The sequence below is a fragment of the Siniperca chuatsi genome, linkage group LG22, assembly GCF_020085105.1.
Source record: "Siniperca chuatsi isolate FFG_IHB_CAS linkage group LG22, ASM2008510v1, whole genome shotgun sequence".
Lineage (NCBI taxonomy): Eukaryota > Metazoa > Chordata > Actinopteri > Centrarchiformes > Sinipercidae > Siniperca > Siniperca chuatsi.
Genome location: NC_058063.1, coordinates 16,863,603 through 16,883,884, shown reverse-complemented (window position 1 = coordinate 16,883,884; position 20,282 = coordinate 16,863,603). Strand labels below are relative to the sequence as shown.

The 20,282-nt window shown below is 38.3% G+C and overlaps 2 protein-coding genes and 1 long non-coding RNA gene across 8 annotated transcripts in view; 1 reads left to right on the top strand and 2 right to left on the bottom strand.

The window, feature by feature from the left end:
* Window positions 1–1,309: 1,309 nt before the first annotated feature.
* si:cabz01007802.1 lies at window positions 1,310–13,751 on the bottom strand. 2 transcript variants are annotated; one of them, XM_044182990.1, is made up of 19 exons: window positions 13,586–13,749; window positions 12,830–12,902; window positions 12,676–12,741; window positions 12,558–12,602; window positions 12,422–12,478; window positions 12,268–12,333; window positions 9,021–9,080; window positions 8,632–8,691; window positions 8,059–8,130; window positions 7,857–7,919; window positions 7,622–7,699; window positions 7,023–7,082; window positions 6,711–6,776; window positions 6,307–6,378; window positions 4,098–4,175; window positions 3,929–3,968; window positions 3,795–3,840; window positions 2,956–3,370; window positions 1,310–2,081 (listed from the first exon to the last, which is right to left on the bottom strand). In XM_044182990.1, the coding sequence occupies exons 2-19, from the start codon at window positions 12,899–12,901 to the stop codon at window positions 1,608–1,610; spliced, it is 1,890 nt and encodes a 629-aa protein (XP_044038925.1). In that variant the 5' UTR covers window position 12,902; window positions 13,586–13,749; the 3' UTR covers window positions 1,310–1,607. The 2 variants fall into 2 exon arrangements, with proteins under 2 accessions (XP_044038925.1, XP_044038926.1); XM_044182991.1 differs by lacking the exon at window positions 7,023–7,082 and having other exon boundaries at window positions 13,586–13,751.
* On the top strand, window positions 2,090–3,183 carry LOC122869734. The gene is made up of 2 exons (XR_006376398.1): window positions 2,090–2,585; window positions 2,971–3,183. It is a non-coding gene; the product is annotated as an uncharacterized LOC122869734 (long non-coding RNA).
* Window positions 13,752–14,902: 1,151 nt separating the features above from the next.
* The window catches only part of si:cabz01007807.1, a 29,559-nt gene continuing 24,179 nt past the window's right edge, over window positions 14,903–20,282 (bottom strand). For all 5 annotated transcript variants that reach the window (XM_044184848.1, XM_044184849.1, XM_044184847.1 and 2 more), the window contains 6 exons: window positions 20,196–20,270; window positions 19,257–19,325; window positions 19,081–19,120; window positions 18,899–18,956; window positions 17,570–17,915; window positions 14,903–17,099 (listed from right to left, as the gene is read on the bottom strand). In XM_044184848.1, the coding sequence (XP_044040783.1) occupies window positions 16,695–17,099; window positions 17,570–17,915; window positions 18,899–18,956; window positions 19,081–19,120; window positions 19,257–19,325; window positions 20,196–20,270 (993 nt within the window). In that variant the 3' untranslated portion in view covers window positions 14,903–16,694. The remainder of the gene's footprint in view (window positions 17,100–17,569; window positions 17,916–18,898; window positions 18,957–19,080; window positions 19,121–19,256; window positions 19,326–20,195; window positions 20,271–20,282) is intronic.

The window sequence follows — 20,282 nt, the reverse complement described above, 5'->3', positions numbered from 1 at the left end:
TTATAAGCAGCCCACAGCAGCACAGGTTCCCTACCCAGCTCAAGTTCTCTAAGAGGAGGAGAAAGTATGACAGCATTCCTAGTATTTTTTTAGTAGTGGTATTTGTTTTACTTTTGTTTAAGGATAGGTTCACATTTTTTCAAATCTATCTTAAACTAATACTTACAAACACGTGTACATTAAAGGGTTATTGGTCGCTGTAGTTCTACCTGCCCATACTGGCCACAAAGGCATCCCTTCTTAAAGCATTTCAATACTAGTGCTGGGGGACAAAATCTACAGTCCTCACTGTGTACATAAATTAATTCTAAAGTTAAGCTAAAGCTAATATGAGGCTTCAGCAATCTGTGTTAGATGACTCAAGGGGGAATCTTCCAATGTTAGTCGTTTTAGTACCAAATTTCTGCTTTGTTACTATCCCTCCGTCACAGCTCAGCAAGAAAACACTGTCCAAGGAAGCACAAAGAGGGCATTTCATTCTAAAAAGACTAACTTTGGAAGATAACCACTTGATTTGTCTCACTTAGACGTCTGAAGCCTCATATTAGCTTCTGTGGAACTTAATATTTTTGCACTGAGCAAAGAGTGTGGATTATGTCCTCATCACTGACATCGAAAACGCATTAGAAAGGGATTTATTTGCGACTACAACCAAAAACCGGTTCAATGTACTTATGGGCATGTGAGTATTTTAAGATAGACTTGAAGAAATGTGAATCCTCCCACAAACTTAATTCATTTGTTCTGTTGACCCACTTATTCTTGTTCAGGTTGTTGGGTTCATGTAAAGTAAGAAACTGTCCTAGCTTACATTGGACAGAGCAAGTATGAGGAGTGATTCTCAGATGCAATCCAAAGTTGCTCAACCTTTATTTTTTTTTAACTCATTGAAAGGAGCATGTATGCTATACATGGATTAGCCTGCCTCTGGCATGTTCTCATTGAGTTCTTTTTAGATACTTCCTCATTCAGAAGAAGCAGATAGACACTGCTTAAAAGAAGTGTTTTGGTAGTTTTTCCATTCCCTGCCACAGGCTTCATGCTGTGTAGCACATACATTGTGTAATTAACTTATCAGAAGTTGTAAACAACCTCTGAAATGGTGTGCCAATCAATGATATGATTAGCGCAGAGGAAGTCATGAAAAGCCTGTCTTTCAACATTTTTTTTATCCTTCAGTGCACGAGTGCATCACTCTCTGAGCACTAGGTGATCACACCTGAATCCTCTGCTTAAGAAAAAATGTTTTCCTACCTCTACTGGTCTGGTGAGTATTGGGCCCCTACCTTTCACAACTGAGACAGACAAATAAATAGGAAACCACTTTTATTGCAAAGACACTGACATTCATTTAACAAATGACACAAGCATAGTGACAATACGGCAGATTTTGGTTTAACACATAATTAAAATTACTACTTTAAAATATTTATTTAAATATATTACTACAAAACAGCTATTCAGTAATAATTGAGTGATTGTAAAAATTCCTATCTACCAAAACTACAATGCCATTTCTGCTGAAACTATATTTTTGAATTGACACAAACTTTTTTGGGGGTGTTAGGATTAAGACAGTGAGGGTTTTGTTTTCTAACCACTGTCCTTTATTCTTCAAGCTCGATAAGTTTCTTGAGATCAAACTTCAACAGCTCTTCATCCTCTTCTACTTCCACCTCTATCCCATCCATGGTTTTCTGCAGCTGCTCCTTGATGCGGTTCAGCTCCAGCAGCCCGTCCTGCAGGTCCTTACAAACTTCTCGGATCTTATTGGCAAACTCTGTCTTTGCGCCTTTTTTGAGCTCCATGGAATCCTTCGCCAGGAAAAAGACATCAAGAGCCAGGAAGAGACCTGACATAACTCCAGTGGTAACACTCATCACCTGCGTGGCTTTAGCAGCTCCCCCTGCAACACCGAGGACCTGAACGGTACTAACCAGGCTCTCAGTGTTGATCATTAAAGCCTTGCCGGCCCGGCCGCCCTCCTTCATTACATGTTTGACATTCTGGTTGAGGTGCTTCTGTGAGATGCTCTCAGCGTACTGCTCAAAGTTCCACTCCTCAAGCGTCTCCATCCCTTCCTGTCAGGTAGATAAGGAATAGGAGATTTCACATTAGGATTAAACCCCATAGGTTTTTGAAATCAAATATTTTTATTCAATAAAACTGCAGATAGGCATTAAATAAAAAAAGGATTTGTTAACCAATCAAACTTGTTAATGGTAGGTTGGAAAAAGAAAACATTTAGCTCTGTGGTTGTCAATTCTTGAGCATTGACACCTTAGTGTTTGCAGATAATTTCAAATTGCTGCTCTAGATTTTGTTTGGCATGGAAAGCTGCATATTAATTTTTGCACAGGACTGGAAAACCAAGATTCCAGTGTACAAAATAAAATTAGTCATTTGCATATTTTGATTACCACTTAGAGGAAGTTCTGGCAGGCTATCATCAGAACCGGAAAACAACACACAGGTCACCTGCTGATTTGACAACACGCCAACATCAGACTCACACCCATCTACGAACCAGTGAATTGCAAGTTTAGGGAGAGACAGCTCATGTAGGTTATGACGACAGGACGTAGGTAAGTCATGTATAGTTCTTTAGTGTGCTTGCATAATTGCAAAGTGAAACCAAAACTACCGGATCAAATGTATACAATGTAATAAAAATGCGAACCGTGGTTCGGACTTTCAGGTGTGAAAAGGCCGAAGAGTCTGGAGTAAAAAAATTTCACAGTAGACAATTTAGACTTCTGTTTATAGAAGTTAGTGGAACAATATTGCAGCTCTCTGTCCTGTTTAAAAATGGGAGGTTATTATCTATGCACTAATTTTAAACCTGAGGGAGATACAATTTCTTACACTCAAAACTAAAAGAACATGAATAAAATGACCATGAGGTTACATGCAACTGATACAAACCGGCTGAAAATCTGTCTTCTATCTTCTCACCTGTAAAAACTCCAGGCACTCCTTGATGTCGTTCATCTCTTCCTGGTAGTCTTGGATCATCTTCTCCACCTTCTTGCGGTCCGTCTTTGAATGGACTGTGTCTGTGATGTTGGCTGAAGCCGATGCTACCCCACCTGCCGTAGCTACACCAATGCCTACAGCTGTGACGATGAGCGACGTTCCTGCTGTGAAGGGTGCCAGAATGAGGCCGGTGATAGTAGTTATAGACCCTGCAACACTGGCCACCCCACCGCTGACACTGGCCGTGACCGTTTTCTTATGGAAAATGTCAGCTGAATCAGCCAAATCGAGCAGCTCCAGGATACGCTGCTGGAGTGAGGCGCCACGCTGGTTGAAAAAGCGAACAAAAAGACGAGCCGCCATGAAGACACGATCAGCTACTTGTTCCACCACTCTGAGACGAGGAAACAAGGAAAATGTGTTATGGGAGAAACATTGGATTTTAATGCAACTTTCAGTTCAAAAGAAGTTTTAAAAAAGGGAGCTGAAAAAGTTAATTTCAGAAGAAACGTCGTGTATTATGAGGGTGCAGCATTATGCGGCAAAACTTTTGGTTGAGGTTAGTTCTGTGGACAAGATGGGCAAAATGTCAACCTTAATTGTTAAGGATAAGCAGGAAAACTATTTTGTAAGGTAGAAATATCATTATAGTAAATATTTTGTGATAAACTAGATTGTCTGGGATTTTTAGTATACTGTGATACAGCTTAGGAGTTAGCTGTTTTTAAACGCATTAGATTTCTTTTCCGTTAATATCGGCCAGTGCTACTCTAAAAATCAATTCTACAAGCAAATTGATAAGTAAATGCGCTACTTACTCTTCAGCCTCATCATGCTGGTTTGCCTCATTCCACTCATCCCAGCCTAACACACAGAAACGACATGATTACAACTACAAGTTTCAACTGCAATCAACAATAAAACAACAAAACATTATCAATATCAAGCATACCCTCTACTGTTCTCCACCACGCTAAAAGGCCTTCCTCATCCTGGAAGTGAACAATTTTAGAGTCATTGGAATAATTCTGTTTATACAGGGAAATTAAATTACAAAAAAAAAACAACAAAAAAACAAGCATCGTGTGACGTAATATTATAAGACATAAAAATAAGCTTACGTCTAGAGGGTCCAGGACTGTTCCTTCACTGGGCACTGGTACTTCAGCCAGCTCTAGTGTCTGAACTTCCACTGCTTCCTGTAACAGAAAAATACAGCACACTGTACACAAAGCTTTGGACAAAATTTCTGCAGAGCTGTTGGATGCTACTTATTACACACAATTGTAAAATACTGTTTTGCTGCCCCACAATGGTTGAGACACTACACCTTGATGCATCCTTTGTTCCCATTTCAAGAATGTTAATAAACTTATTCAAGTTTAAAGCAACAGTGTTACTCTATTAAATATTCGCAAGGACTACAACTACAGCTGGCATGCTTATATTGGCATGTGCCAATATAAAACATTCAGTTTGATTATCATGGCCAAATGATCATTATACAATAACTAGGGACAACTGAAACGCCTGTTCTTACCAGTCTGTTTTTTTTTTTAAACAAGATACACAGACATTGATTTGCGTCCCATCCATATAACCAGAATTGTATATGAGCCACTGGTATTTTAGCCAATTTCAGTTGAGGTTTTAAGTGAAAAAGAAAAAAATATTGTGGCACAGTGTACCAAAACATCAACATTAAGTTGTAGGCTACGACAAATACAGCAGGAAGGCTAAAGTAAGCCTACAGTACAGGACTGATATACCAGTTGTTGTATAATGCGTCTTTCCTGTTCTTTAAAATTAATTATGGCATACAAAGCAGGCTACATTTCATTTTCCATTGCATTTAAAGTAAGTTGGCCCATCTTTTAAGCTTGGAGTTGGCATGTGATTAAAGGGATGCACTTACCAACAGGAAATGACGAGAGCCATGGGAAAACCTGAGAAACCACAGGCTGCTCTGTTATGGTGAGGTTAAGACAGGACAAAATATATTCCAACAAAAGGGACTCCTATTTAAATTAGAAAGACATTGGCAAATAAAGGCTATCCTCTACCCACGGCCTTTTATAAAAATATTACCCTGCCTGGTTTATTGAAGTAGCCACATTGAGCTGTGTATGGTTTTATTAATATAGTTTCATAATGCCACTAAAAAGTGAATAGCATGCCAGTATGTGTGTGTACTGTTATTTGCAATATGGGGAAAACAGCTACACTGCAGTGTCTACTATTCTTTTGTTGGTTTTATCTCATTTTATGCTATTAAAGTTGTTCTTAATTGTTTTTAATTCACTTTTATACCTTATGTAAAGCACCGAATTGCGTGTTTGAAAGGTGCTTTACACATAAAGCTGCCTTGCCTACTCACCCGCGGCAGCGCCTGAGTGTCAGAGGATGAGTCGTGGAGCAAAAAATAAATACGAAAAACTAGAAATGTAAAACAAAATTACTAACTGCACTATGATGGAGGAAACATTCCCATTTTAGAATACATAACTATTTGAAAACATTTTTTAAATAAAGCAAAATTGTACTATGGAATATTTTACTTTGGATGTAGAAAATGTCACTAGTGTTTTTAAACACAAAGCAATACCACAAGGTAAAAATATAGCATTTTGGAGTGGACCCCTTCATTTAGCACTATGACATGTTTACTGTACCTTTGTTCCGGACACAAGTGTTAGTGGTTAAAGAGTACTGTACATAGCTTTTAGTAGCAGTGTACTTCATATATTAAATTTCATATATAAAATACTTAATTTTATCTAAACCCCTGTTTTACATGCCATAGTTCTTTTCTTCGGTGCCTCTGTAGGCTTTTCTCCTCACAGCTGCCGTCAGACAAGATCACATTCATGCGTTTGTGTGGCTGCAATCTATGTGCAGTATAATGACTGATTGCTGGGTGTAGTTTTTCATGATTATTGGGGTATAAGATTTATTACATTTGATTCACTGTTGTGATGTTTTCCTAATGACTCAAAGATCGCCAGAATAAGTCTTTTATTATTCATTTTACTTTAGCTCGTCTTTTTCTACAACTGTTTGTCTGGCTCGTGTCAGACTCTGATGAACAACCTTCATGAAAAATTTTCTTGTGGTAAGTTTGCACGTCATGCGCTTCTCTCATGACATGCTTTGCGATTTTTCCGGCTAGACCACATATTTTCATTGAAAACAATGGATAAAGAGTCACCCACTGTTAACAGCTGTCCATTTAGAGGTTTATTAGATTTAAGGCAGAAACTTTCATCTAGATTTGTTTTAGAAGTTGGAAAAAAACAACCAAAAGATGAGATGGTGTACTTAATGTCTTACATGTCTCTCTGTGGTGCTGTCGTCAAAGCTTCCAGAGCTGGTGGACTGCTCACTGTGAATAGTTTTGTTTTCCTGATAAGAAGAAAGAAATTGGTGGGAGGAAAACAAAACTTAAGAGCAGCTGGGTCTTAAGATGTAAATAAAAAGAGTATCGGCAAATGATGGAATTGTGTTTTAAGTATTCTTGCTGGCATCTTATAACTATGATAAACTGGGCACTTAAGTTATGAACTCTAGATTAAGAGTTAAGCTAGCGACAGACAACAAAAATGGATCCAAGGATCTTCAACTTGGTCTACAATTAATGCGATAACACCTTGGTTACCTCTGAAATCATCTCAACTTACTAAAAACTAGAGCCAACTTCTCCATTCCACCCCATTTACCATAACCTTATCCTGTACCTGCGTGTTGAATGAGGAAGCTGTATTGGGAACCGCAGAGTCTGTCTGGCATTCCTTATCTGGGATCTGTATCACAACAAAAGAGTGAAACATGACCATCCAAGCTGGTGTTTGTCTTTAGAAAATAATGCAAGTCCAAACTAGACTACATTGCTATCATGGCTTTATACAGTTAACACTGGCAGCCCATGAAAAATTATCTAAAAAAAAAAAAAAAACTGGTAATCAACTGTCTCAGTCATCAAATGTTTTTCTAAGCAAACTTAACCTGCAATTACAAAATCGGAAGTCGACATGATTAAGACAGAGTACCTGTGTGTAAGACCTAAAGGGGTTTACTTTCTGCATCATCCCTCTGAACATCCCGAGGTTCTAAAACAAATACAAAAATTACACAAATAACAGAATGGGATTATTTACTTCATTGCCTTTTTTCTGTATTTATGACACAGCAGAAACTGTAGAAAAACAACCTCACCATATAGGCAATAGTCAGGAGGTGGACAAAAAACAGTAAATAAAAGACTCATTCTTTTATTTGGCACCATCTGGTGGTAGTAGCAAGAATAATAACCAATTTATCAGTTATTATGGCTTATGTTTTCTCTGTGTGCGATTATTAAATACTATTCTGATTATTTATAGAACTACATGGAGCAAAGCTTCATGAAGGTCCCTGAATCCAAGATTGCACACGAACCGACTGGACTGGTTAATTTAGTAAATACTCCCAATTCAACTGATCCAAACATGACTGCATGAAGCTAATCTAAAGACTAAGGGTTGCCCTACTCCAAATTAGGTAGTTGACATGCATAAAATGTTAACGTGTTACGATCACTTAAAAAAAAAAAAAGAAAAACCTGATGGGGTCTGGCTTTTTGACAAAGTGCTTAATTGCACAGATCTACCTGCTTCTCTGGCAAGTCGGTATTCTCTGCTAAGCTTCCACTGCTGGAGGAGAGGTCACTGTGCAGAGGCCGGGTATCCTGGAGAGACAAGATGCAAGGCAGAGACAAACAAACTGAGGATGTGCAGAAGGGGGCTCCTTGGTGTGTTAATAATGTCTAGAAAAGTTAAGTCGATAAGAAACTTTTTCTCTCCCAAACATCCATTGAGTGGCATCATCAGTAGTACAACTGGTACCTTTGGCTGTGAGGATTTGAATGGGTTGACTTTCTGCATCATTCCTGCAATCATCCCTGGATTCTAAATAATAAATACATTAATTGGACAGTTGAAGTCAAAGCATAACAAATTCAACTAATCACACTGCCATATGAACAAGCTGCAAATTTGCAAGTCAATTATGACTTTTAGTATGTACAGTAGAGCAGATCATGTTTACCTGTTTGCCTTGAAGTTCTTTTCCTGTCTCTGGTGGATCTGCAGAATCATTTTCAGTATCGCTCTTTGGCACCTGCAGCCAAGAGACGATAGTCAGGGGAAAAAACCCATAAGATGCTCAAAATAAAAACAACCTAATATTTTGCACCACTGTGTGAACTTCAATTCATTAATATAAAGCTACCTCCCTGACTGGTCTTTACAGTTTTACTTCTATGAAACCAATGAAAAGGGACAAATAGGGAATACAACTGGCAGAACTCATTTGTTTTTAGACTTGATATAGGCACCGGACACCTGATTCAGGTTTGAGTTAAAAAAAATTCTGCTTTTTGATTCTTTTGAGGTTAAAGTCAATTTCAGAATATCAAGGTAGTAGCGAAGTGTCATCTAGACATCAAAATACTAAGCTTCACTTAATCGCACCATCTCAAAAAGGCTGTTGTGTCAATTAGTCCAAATCAAAAGCTCAGATCTACAGTTGCATATTTAAGTCAGTTTTTCCTGATACGTTGCCTCTTAAAATGATTCGTGGGTCATTGGTCAGCTCATGTTAAATGTACAGTGAAGGTACCTGTGTGTAACGCTTGAACGGGTTGACTTTCTGCATCACCCATTTCAACATACCAGGGGTCTGAAACACAACCACACAAGGTCATCCTGTGCTCCATCAAGTAAAATACATTGGCATATACAGACTGAAAATTTAAAAAGAGCCTATTACTGGGGACACAAGTAATTTACATTTACAGTATGTAGAGTTAATCTGACTTTTTCCTGGCACTAACGAAGTCACTGCTGTGGCGTTTTTGAATAATCTCCAGTTGTTCCCTATTTCAGAATAAAATGCGTTTCAAATTAAGAGATTAATAATCTAGAGAAGTCTGATTAATTGGCCATGTATACTGGGGTCTATATTTAAAGCTTTTTGATTCTGGATAAGGGAAATCATCTTTCACCCACCTGATTGGAGTCTGAAACCCTTCCCTGTTCCAGTGACTCTGAAGATGGAGCTTTAGAGACCTGTGTGAGAAAACCAGCTGAGTGGACGCCTTATTTTCTGACACAGATACTCCCATTACCATTGTTACCATTATAACATGCAGACAAAGCTGTGGTTACCTGAGCGGTAGACTTGTTCAAACAAAGTACATTTCAAACTTACGATCCCAGAGGGCAATTATTTCACAGGCCAAGAGCAACACAGCAATACACAGCACACAGGACAATACAGAGGTTAAAAAGACATAGTCAAACACATATTGCAGTGGGTTGTAGTCTAGGGTAAATTGCATTACAGTAAAGCATTACGACAGCAAAGTGCGAGTGCAATCTACACTCACCGGTCACTTCAACAGCTCTGCCATGAATTCTAATTTTATGAAGCTTATAATTTTTCAGTTTTTGTTGACACTGTCAGAAACGTAGTAATTCCACTTTATGTTTATTATTGAGGTCGTAGTGGGTGGTGGTGTGGAGTGCATTATATTGGCAGGTGTTTCTAATATTCTGGCCCTCTCGTGTATGTAAATGGGGTGGCCAAAACATTAGAAACACCTCTCAATGTAATGCAGTACGGTTCGACCCCACTGCAAACTTCCACCTCAGAAATAAACATGTAGTTAAATTAATACCCCTCTGACAGTGTCAATCAAAACTGAACATTATTATCTTTGTAAAGGCAGAAGTTATAGCAGAGCTGTAATTAGATTGTATAAGTGAAGATTGACCTAATGAAGTGGCTGGTGAGTGTATTTAACAAGCTAATAGACACAAGCACTCATTTGTTCCAACCGCTAGTTGTTTTAGTCCTCTGTACCTTAAAACGGGTACCTGAGGTGGAGGAGTCTGGAACTCTACGTGGTGATCGACATCAAGAAGGATGGCATGGGCTTTCTGCAGGACTTGTCTTTTGAATAATTGGCCAGACCAGCCTGTCTGATTCCTATAATCTAGTTTTTACTTTTCACACTTGTCGCAACTCATTTACTAAAGTCATTAAGGACCTATGGCCTGCTTCCAGAGGTTAGGCACTGTCTGTTGTTTGAAAGCGACATTTGAAATATGTTACAGAAGGCAGGGCCTAGATGCTTAGCACATGACTTGAGTAAATGACAAAGTATGCTGTCTGGCCCTAGGCCCTTTCTGGCTTTGCTATGCTGGAAGTTCCTGATCACACTTTGTTCATCAAAGAAAAAAAAAAAAAGGGGGCAAAATCCAGTGGCTTTGTAACCCAGGGCTTATTATTTGGATACACTTTAACAGATTTCACTTGAATGTACTGGAATTATTGAATGGGATGACCTTCTGCATGACCCCTTTCAGCATACCACGGTTCTGAAATACAAGTTTCAAATATTTCATAAATTGATGCACTCAACTTACAATTCCCAATTCAAGTCCTCTACTCCTATTCATTTACATTATAGCTGTATTAAAGGAATTTACAGCTGGGGCACTGACTGAAGGCTGAAGACTGAAGTTAATCACCTAGCATGATAAACAAAAAAACATCCATACTGTGGCTTATTTGAAATGACTAAGGTCCCGTTTCCACTTGACATTTCAAGTGTCTCGTATCCAAATAAAATCCAGATGGAATATAAGCCACATACTGTGCCAAGAAAAAGAGAGTGAACCATTTGGAATTACTTGCATTTATTTATAAATATGTCTTAAAATATTGCCTGATCTCCATCTAAGTTACAACAATGAACAACCACAATGCACTTGTCCATATTGAATACATCATTAAATTCCTGTATGGGACATTCACTGCCACTACATGTCGCACTAGAGCACCAGCATCTCAAAATGGGCGCTATGCCCACCAGACTCCATTGAGAAAAACATTAATTTTACCTCGCAGATCATCGTAAAACACACTTCATTCTAAGTGTCTGACAACATTTTGGAAATGATCTCTACAGAGACACCTTTTTGTTAAAGAGTAAGATTATCTTTGTTTAACCAGAAACAGCTGTTTTATCGCTCTTGCTCACTACCAGACTCCACTTATCAAAACAATAATTTTACCTCGCAGATCTTTGGAAAACATACTTCATTCAAACTGGAGAGAAACAAAATAAAACTCACCAAAAGCATTTTTGTTAGTCTTTCCACTGTTCCAACAATCACCAACTCTGGTTTGGTTGAAATAAATCATTTATTCACCATGTTAGATGAGAAAAGAAACAGCTGTTATATCACTCTCCTCAAAGCCAACAGTTTCACAGGGAGGGACTCACATGCATTAACATGCAGGCTAACATGCACGCTTGGCCGGACCGGCTACCGAAACAAAAAACAAACGCTTGGATGACAACACACACAGAGGAAGTGTGACATCAAACTCTCTCTTGACCTTCGATCAATAATAATTGATTTATATAAAAGTGGAAAGGGTTACAGACCCATCAACAATTCTTGATATTCATCCATCCACAGTCAGACAAGTTGTCTACAAATGGCGGCGACTGAGAACTGTCGCAAATCTCTGTAAAGGTGGACGCCCAGCCAAGATGACTGCAAGGGCACAACGAAGAATGCTATACGTGGTAAAAAAAGGAACCCTCGAGTCACAGCCAAAGGCCTAAGGAACACTGGAACAGGTTAACAAGTGAACATCTCTGTTCATGAGTCCATCATACGCAAAACTTTGAAAGACAAGGTGTCCTGTCATGGACACCACGGAGGAAGTCATTGCTCTCCAAAAAAACACCCATTGCTGCACCCCTGGAGCATGTCGATACTCCACAACACTACTGGGAGAATGTTCTATGGACGGATGAGACGAAAGTGGAGTTGTTTGGGAAGAAAACACAGAACTACATCTGGCATAAGAAAGGCATGGCATATTTACTGTTATGCTTTTTTGCAGTGACTACTGACGTTATTCAATTCTTGTAATCAGTTAATAGTAACGTTTTACATTGAAATGCTATTACATCTCTTATTGTCTCACGTTTTTGTCAGAATAAATGAGGAAAAGTAAAAATCTTGGGTAAAAACATAACTAAAAACACAATCTTGACACTTCATGTTTAATACAAATGAGTCAGGCTTACTCTTTAAAACTTGTGTAGGGTACTGCAAATGTCGTCTACAGAGCTGCTTTTAATAAACAAAAAAATACTTTTCCCAGACCATGCTGGTCACCCACCTGTCCTGTACAGTAACGGCACATAAGTTACATTTGAGTTCTTCTCACCTGCGTGGCGTCTGTTCCCTGTTCTGGTGATTCAGAGGAAGGAGCTTTGCTGACCGTGGAGGGGGCCTGAATAAAAAACAAAAGCTTATTAACATGATTTTACATTAAGTAGTCCAAAGTATGACAATTACGGTTTAATTTTATCATGTTTTACCTGTGAAATAGACTTGAATGGGTTGACCTTCTGCACAACTCCCGTCACGCCGGTCCTCTAAAAAAAACATAAATAAGGTCAGGTAAGTGTGTCAGAATGGTAGAAAAGATATTACAAATTTGTGACTTGTTCTCACCTTGGTCTTAGGGTTAAGCTCACTTGTGACCTCACTGTTGGTTTCCTACAAGAAATAATTACAGTCAAAATATGACAAAATGAGAGAACTTTGTGTATTTGCGGGTTTGCACATTCACCTGCGCGGCTGCGGCCGTTGCTGCATCCTGACTGTTCAGGCTGTGCGTGATGGGGTTGTCTAAATCCTGGAGATGAATGAAGGCCTCAGTTAATGGAATAAAGCATGTAAACAAAGTATCCCACTAGCCTTGACCACTCTGTCACACTCCGTACCTCCTTGCTGGGTCTAGATGTGACCTCTGGAGTTGGGGCTGTTGAGCCTTTATCGCTTCTTAACATATTCATGCTGAAATAAATGGTGTTTTAAATGTTAGGATGCGATGTGGCAAGAAAACATGGCTCCAAATAAACAACAAACAATAGTGTTTTAAAGCTGTCATCAGCTGCCAAGGTCGCTGCTGCTCTTTTCTCTGGATGGTTCCACACACCAAATTCCATTCCAATATTTGACTATTTAACATGTTCTGTATAACTGGTAACTTGCAAAACTCGTTAAGTACGAGTTGAGTGCTTTTGTGAAAACTTCCCTTATATTATAAAAATCGGTTTAAAATCAGACCCATCATACATCGCATTTTCAGTAATATTTCCACTGTATTTAGGTCACAATACTTAGCTAGTTCCCACCCATAAGTTGAAAAAGCCCGAGTGAAATCTGAGCAAGCTAATTCTAAAAGTGTGGTTGTCTTAGTACAAGTGATGCTTTGGTAAACAGGATTTCGCCGAATTGACAAATATGTCCAACTGAGTGGTAATAGTCTTGAATTCGCTTTCTGCAACGCTTACGTTAGTAAAAAGGCAAGAAACCTTTAAATCGGAGGAACTTTGAACACAGTTTATCTCGTGTCGTTCTCACACAAAAGAACGTCACATACAGTGCCAAACAACATCGTACACTGTGTCTGTCACTACACAGGAATGTTTGACAACACAAAACGCCAGCAAGAACACAAAGAGCAGGGTGCCTACCTCCGCGTGGAGACAGAAAAAAACTAAAGAACAAACAAAAAACGCTGGGTAAACAAGTTCGAAAAGTTGTTCAACGCAGTCCTTCATTTCCCCTTCATTACGTAGATACGTCAAACCGGTTTGGCAAAAACTGAGGCGGACGTCAGAAGCGTTAGATTAGCCTACTGAATAGAATTTGACTCTTTCTCGTCTGCTTTCATTTCATGGGAAGTTTTAGTTTGAAAGGCGAACAATGTACAGAGTATCAGGGGGGCACACACCTTCAAAGTTGTGCATAGTTTAAGAAAGTCCCCCAACCACCACACACACACACACACACACACACACACACACAAAGCAATGAATGACTGTAATTGATAAAGCATACAATAATAACAGCACTCAATAAAATCAGGAACTGCGGAAACTATCATAAACCTCATAACATTTCCAAGAGGAAACACATTATAATCTATAATTTTTGGGCTGCCTAACACTTTAGCAACATCATAGCTACTCCCTGCCATGTAGTATCAAGACCTTGTTTAAAGTCTGTGCCCTTTTTCTTTTTATTCCTTAATTTTTTCAAAATATTTAGGCTACTCTCTGTTTCAGTCTTTTCACCTTATTTATTCCTTTGAGAATTCTATATTGATAAACTTTTATAGTTATGTTTAACAAATATATATATATATATATATATATATATATATATATATATATATATATATATATATATATTCACTTACTACTGAATACGTAATATTGAAATTTAAATACCATTGAGTTTATAGCATTCTTATTTTACTTTAAAAACTGTCAGTCTGTATCTGTTTATGTAGTTTAAATGCCCCTCTTTGAATTTTCCAATTGTCTTAAAACTTACATTCCCCCTATAAGTATTCAGTAGTAATTTCACAATTATGTATTTAGTTGTTTATGAAATGTATTTATATATATTCAAAGTGTGTATTTGAATATATATTTTACTTTAAAAACTGACCGTTTTTAAAGTAAAATAAGAATGCTATAAACTCAGTATTTAAATTTCAATATTATGTATTCAGTAGTAATTAAATATTCAGTTGCTTATAAGATTCTGAACAATCTTACAGTATAAGCTTATTTGTTTTCATAAAATAACCTTCCAGATTCCTTTACGTATTCAGATCTCTGCATAGTTTGAATTGCAGGGTAAACAATACACTACCGAGGTATGTCTGCTCAGTTTAAAGTGATGTAAACAGTCTTTCCTTCTCTTTCACGTACTACACACACACACACACACACACACACACACACACACACACACACACACACACAGGAAGGCTGGGAGCATCAGCTTAATGTTTACACTATTGTAAACAGTCTTTATTCACAGATTCAGTGTTACATTAAAATATCGGAATATACTAAAATAGACCTTTACAGATACATTTTGTTCAGGTTAAAATAATGCAGGAAGATGCACAACCAAAATAAAGGCACTATCCATTAAGACCACAAGTGGTCTCCAAAATATTTAAAACATACAGTAATAGAAATATTTCTGTATACACAACGTATTAACATATGAATAGTTAGCTTTGACAGTTTAATAGAATATTATAGATCATCATATTCATAAATCATAACAGTATCTACACATTTACATGGATGCCACATGGTAAGACCAAAAAGTCTCCAGGTTTTGTTTAGAAAATCTATGGGGAGTAATAAAATGGATTCTTCATGTGGCTAAAATGCAACATGTTCTCAAAATGTTTCTATAAACCATTCAGGCAAGTGAATATATTTTTGTGCAATAATTTTACATGGTGACATGTGTGGCTTTAAGTGCAGAAATACTTAAACCAACAGACCTGCAACAGAAAGAGGCGATGCGAATAGTTGAAGCTTTTGTAACTGATGCACCAGCAAACCACAACCAGCAGCTTCAAACAAGATTTAAAAACTCAGATGTAAAACTGAGATTCAATTCTCAGATGTGTAGTGAATTGGCGTTTTGAAGCAATGCCATACAGTGATATTTTAAAAATAAATTACCCTATACACAACATTCATTTAATTGTAAATATGTGGCAGTGGCACCTTTTCTTTTAAAGAAGAAGCACTTAAAAATGGATATCTTCATATGATGCTGTGAGCTGAAAGTTACAATTTACAAACACAGTCCTGTCGGTAAACTAAATACAGTAACTTTAATTCAACAAATGAAAACTATCAACATGCTAATTTTAAACACATTAAAATCTTACAAACTCCATAAAACAAAAGGAGGAAACTGTGCAGACAAAAAGTGATCCTTGCATTGACTCTCATTGTAGATTCTCAACTACTAACATTTGTTTAATTAAACTGAAACAGGGATTGGCCAAAATAATAGGAATTGCTGACAATATAACACCATTTAATACAATAGCATTACAAAAAAAAAATACTGAATTTCTATAAATTTTTTGTTGAAACTGTGTGAGAGGTGTTACTGAACTCAACCATGCTGTGTTGGATTGCGTTATATTGTAAGATGTTCCTGTTTAGAAATTTGTCCTCCTCCTGTAAGTACAGTGGGTGGACACATTCAACTGAAAAAAAAAAAAAATAATCGACTCACATGTTGAAATTAAACTGTCTGTGACCACAAAGCTACATTTTGATACACCTTATATTTAAACCTTTTACCCACAGAACAATGCATACAGTGCCCACAAAAGGGTGTCTGTTTTCCTCTTATTTTGACCAGCCCCTGTGTGTACAGTAAACACCTTATAATATAATACAAATACAAGAATAACCCACAGCCTCAAAAGTTACCAGAGTTGAATTAACACCTCTCTGTCAAATTCACAACAAAATAATGACCATTATCAGCATTTTGCAGGACTATTACAATTTATTGGAATAAAGTGTCAGTTGTCTAAACTTCTTATAATGTCGTGAGTCTGTTTTTTAGCAAACTGATATTAGAAAGATTTGGCCATATGCACCCTTTGAATGTCTGAAACTGCCTACCTAACAGGTGCTGACCTACTGGGCCCATGGGTTCCTTTTAACCAACAGTTCCCTCATTTGGCCTGGAGAGGGGGCTGGTGATCCTTGATGGTCAAAGTGGGATCATGCAGGAAGATACTCACATGTTTCCAGTAGCATCCTGTAGCTCCTCTCTGATGGCATTGAGCTCCACTACCCCATCATTGAGCACATTCGCCACCACCTTTATTTGACTCACCACCTCTTTCTTGCAGCCTTTCTTCAGCTCTCTGGAGTCCTTGATGAAGTACTTGTCCATGCCATTGAAGAGTCCTTGGACCGAGGCAACTGCCGCGTCTGTTACCTCGGTCGCTCGCATCACGGGCTGATCGACTAAGCTGATCATCTGGACTGCTCTGCGGATCTCCCAGTCCTCTGAGTAGTGCTGGGTGCCAGACCTGAGGAGAGGATGGCCACGGAGTTTGTACAAGCCCTGATTGACAAAGTGGAGGATCTTCCCAATGTCCAGCAGCTGAGCCTCATATGTTTTCAGTACTGTCTCCACCTACAGAAGGAGAGGGAAAGACCACAGTCTTTGGTTAAAGGCTGAAAAAGTCAATGGTAAGTTAACGCATGAGATGGGACAGGGTGTCAGTCTTGGTCACCGGTGTCACAGTCACGCACTTTTAACTGTTTGCAGCGTTAAAAGAACGTCACACTACTTCCTGCATTGAAACGAAATGTTAATAAAAATCTGAGGGAAAATGCACACATATTCCAATGAGGTTCTGGCTCGCAGGCAGACGTTAAAAAAAATGAATGGGAAAGCTGCACACTCATAACTGATGCGTTTATTTCAAATAAGAGAGATTAGAGAAGAAGAATAAAGAAGAAGGTTTCAGCAAACTGAAGGGGGCAGTTTGCTGAAATGTTGGATCTTTATTAGTTGAAATAAGTGCATCAGAGTTATGAGTGTGCATCTGTCCCTTTTTTATTTTATTTATACGAAATGTTGCCAGTAAAATTGCAGCTTACCTTCTTCCGGTCGTGCATGTTGTTAACGTTATCCGAGATGGCCGCAGAGGCTGAAGCGATTCCGCCAGCCGTTGCCACGCCCACACCAACGGCGGTAACTATGAGAGAGGCACCAAAAGTAAAGGGTGCCAAAGCCAAACCGGCGATGGCTGTTACACCACCCACGGCTGTGGTCGTGCCACCAGTGATGCCAGCGATCTTGGCCTTGTGGTGGAAATTGTTGATGCCGTCGGCGATGGCATGGAGCGTGATGACGGACTGCCAGAGGACCTCAGCTCGCTCTGTAAAGACCTTGTTGAAGACACGCAGGCCGCGATGAACCTTGTCTGCCAAGATGGTGAATGACCTGAGATGTATTTGGTAGACAAAGCAATGTTATTCTTGGTAAGTACAGTACGGAATAAGGAAGCAGCACCTTAAATTGTGGTTTATGATTGGAAAGGCCAAACAATGAAATTAAAGCAATACTCTATTCACTCACTGACTTTACACTAGGAAAGACTGGATCAAGGGATCTACAGAGTAGTGTAAACTTTCTAAATAATATAATACAACGTAGTGCATGATCAGTTTTAACCCCTTTTGCTAAGCCAAACCCATTTTTTTCTAATGTAATGTTTATTAAGCCTTACAAAAACTTCTATACCCAAAACATGTTCCCTATGAACACTGAACACTGATATCCCTGTAAGAAATAAATCACTCATTTATCAAGTAGCTGGATAAATTCTCACACTCAAAATTGTCATTGCAAAATATATCAACAGCTTTCATTTGTACTTGTAAAGCTACCCAATTATCAGAAAGATCTAACACACATATGCAGGTTATGTCTAAATATTTTCAGTTGACTTCATTTTGAAGGGACAATACAACTAACAATTACTTTTATTATTTTCTTGATTTATTGTTTTGTCTATAAAATGTCAGGATATAGTGACAAATGCCAATTACAATTTCCCAGAGCCCAGGGTCAAATTGCTTCTTATCTAATTTATTTAGGTCCAAAACCAAAGATATTCAGTATGCTATCAGATGACAAAGAAAGCATCAATTCCTCACATTTGAGAAACTAAGACCAGCAAATGTTGCTTGAATAATGACTGAAAAGTTTAACTGATTATCAAAATATTTACAGATTATGTTTCTGTTGATCCACTAATAATTAGTTTCAGCTCTACATTTAGCACAACTTTTCCTGTTGCAATCAGTGATCTGATTCACAACACCCCTAACTACTGGTATAGCAACAGCAGAAACAATCCATCCAGCACACTTGGCCAGATCAGTACACTTTTACTTTCACCAAATTCATATAAACAGACGCACTTGGACTCATCCTCTTTTCTGACTTTGTCCTCGTCGTCTGATGGCACCTCATCCCATTCTGAAATACAATCAAACAACACGTCTTAATGAAGTTAAAAAATAAAATAAATAAAAAAAAAAAAAGACATTCAAGTGTTTATTTTATTGGCCAGTTTCAGTTGTCTGATTCGGTTGTGACTCACGTTCCACAGTGTTCCACCACTCCATCAAACTGTCAGTGTCCTGTGAAAACAAAAGCATGATGGTTCACACCTGAGCACTACAGTACTAAAAGGTGAATTTTCTTCACTTGCATATACAGGAAATGTATGGTGAAGTGGAATATGTTTCTGTTTAGCCAGTTTTAAGAGAAACTGACCCCATCTTCGTCCCCGTCCTCGAGACCTGCTATAGTGCGCTCATCCTCCTGAGCAGCCAGCCACTCCGCCTGAATGAGGGGTGAGGGAGGCGACAAAACAAGCCAGTGAAGACGTCAATAGGTCTCCTCTACATACTTTACCATATGCACCTGGCTTTATTTATTTAACCAAGGCCTTTGTACATATTAAGACCTGCCTATGCACTAATTGGTGTTGCCTAGTATGTATGCTATGTTGCTGAACTGGCCTATGCCAAAGGAATGTGTCCCATCAGGAACAGAGAAATGGTCTTTTGTGCACAGGAATTGTTTAACAAAAGAGTTTCTTTTTAATCCTGTTTGTAATCCGACTCTCAGCAAGGCTCGGTCAGAACAAAACAGTGTACAATAGTAAAATAGGTATTCATTTCATTTTTTTTCCCCCTCAGGAAAATGCTTTAGGACACAGTGTGAAAAAAAAAAAAAGCCACACAAAGCTCAACATTATCTCAAAAACTCCAACATATACAGAGCCGTCAGTGCTGGATAGGCAGACAGTAAATACATTTTTTACAATAGTAATATGCTGTAAACCTGATCAAAGAGGTGATTTTCCATAAAGCTAGTCAGGTCTGACTCACTGGAAAATTCAAGACCGAAACAAAATGTATTATCAAGATCAACAGAAGTTGATAAACTTAAACGGTGTATTGCTACATCACGACTTGATGGTTTGAGACGAAGGAAGTAAAGCTGTGGGTTAGATAAATACTGAGAAGTGGATCATTAATTAGGACATTCATGCTAACCGGTTTGAGCCAAAGAAGGAGAAGTTTATCTAAGAATTAAAGACAGACCATTTACTAATAACTGTCAGAAGAATCCAAGATACCACGTTTTGGCTAAGTAAGCCACACGTTGACTCATTATTTAAATATCTTGCAGTATTTTCAATCTTACCTTAGCGGCCTCTGACAGGTAGTCACTAGACGTAGCTCCTGGTGGATCTTCACACTCTTGATGCATGGCTTTACTCTGGCATGACAA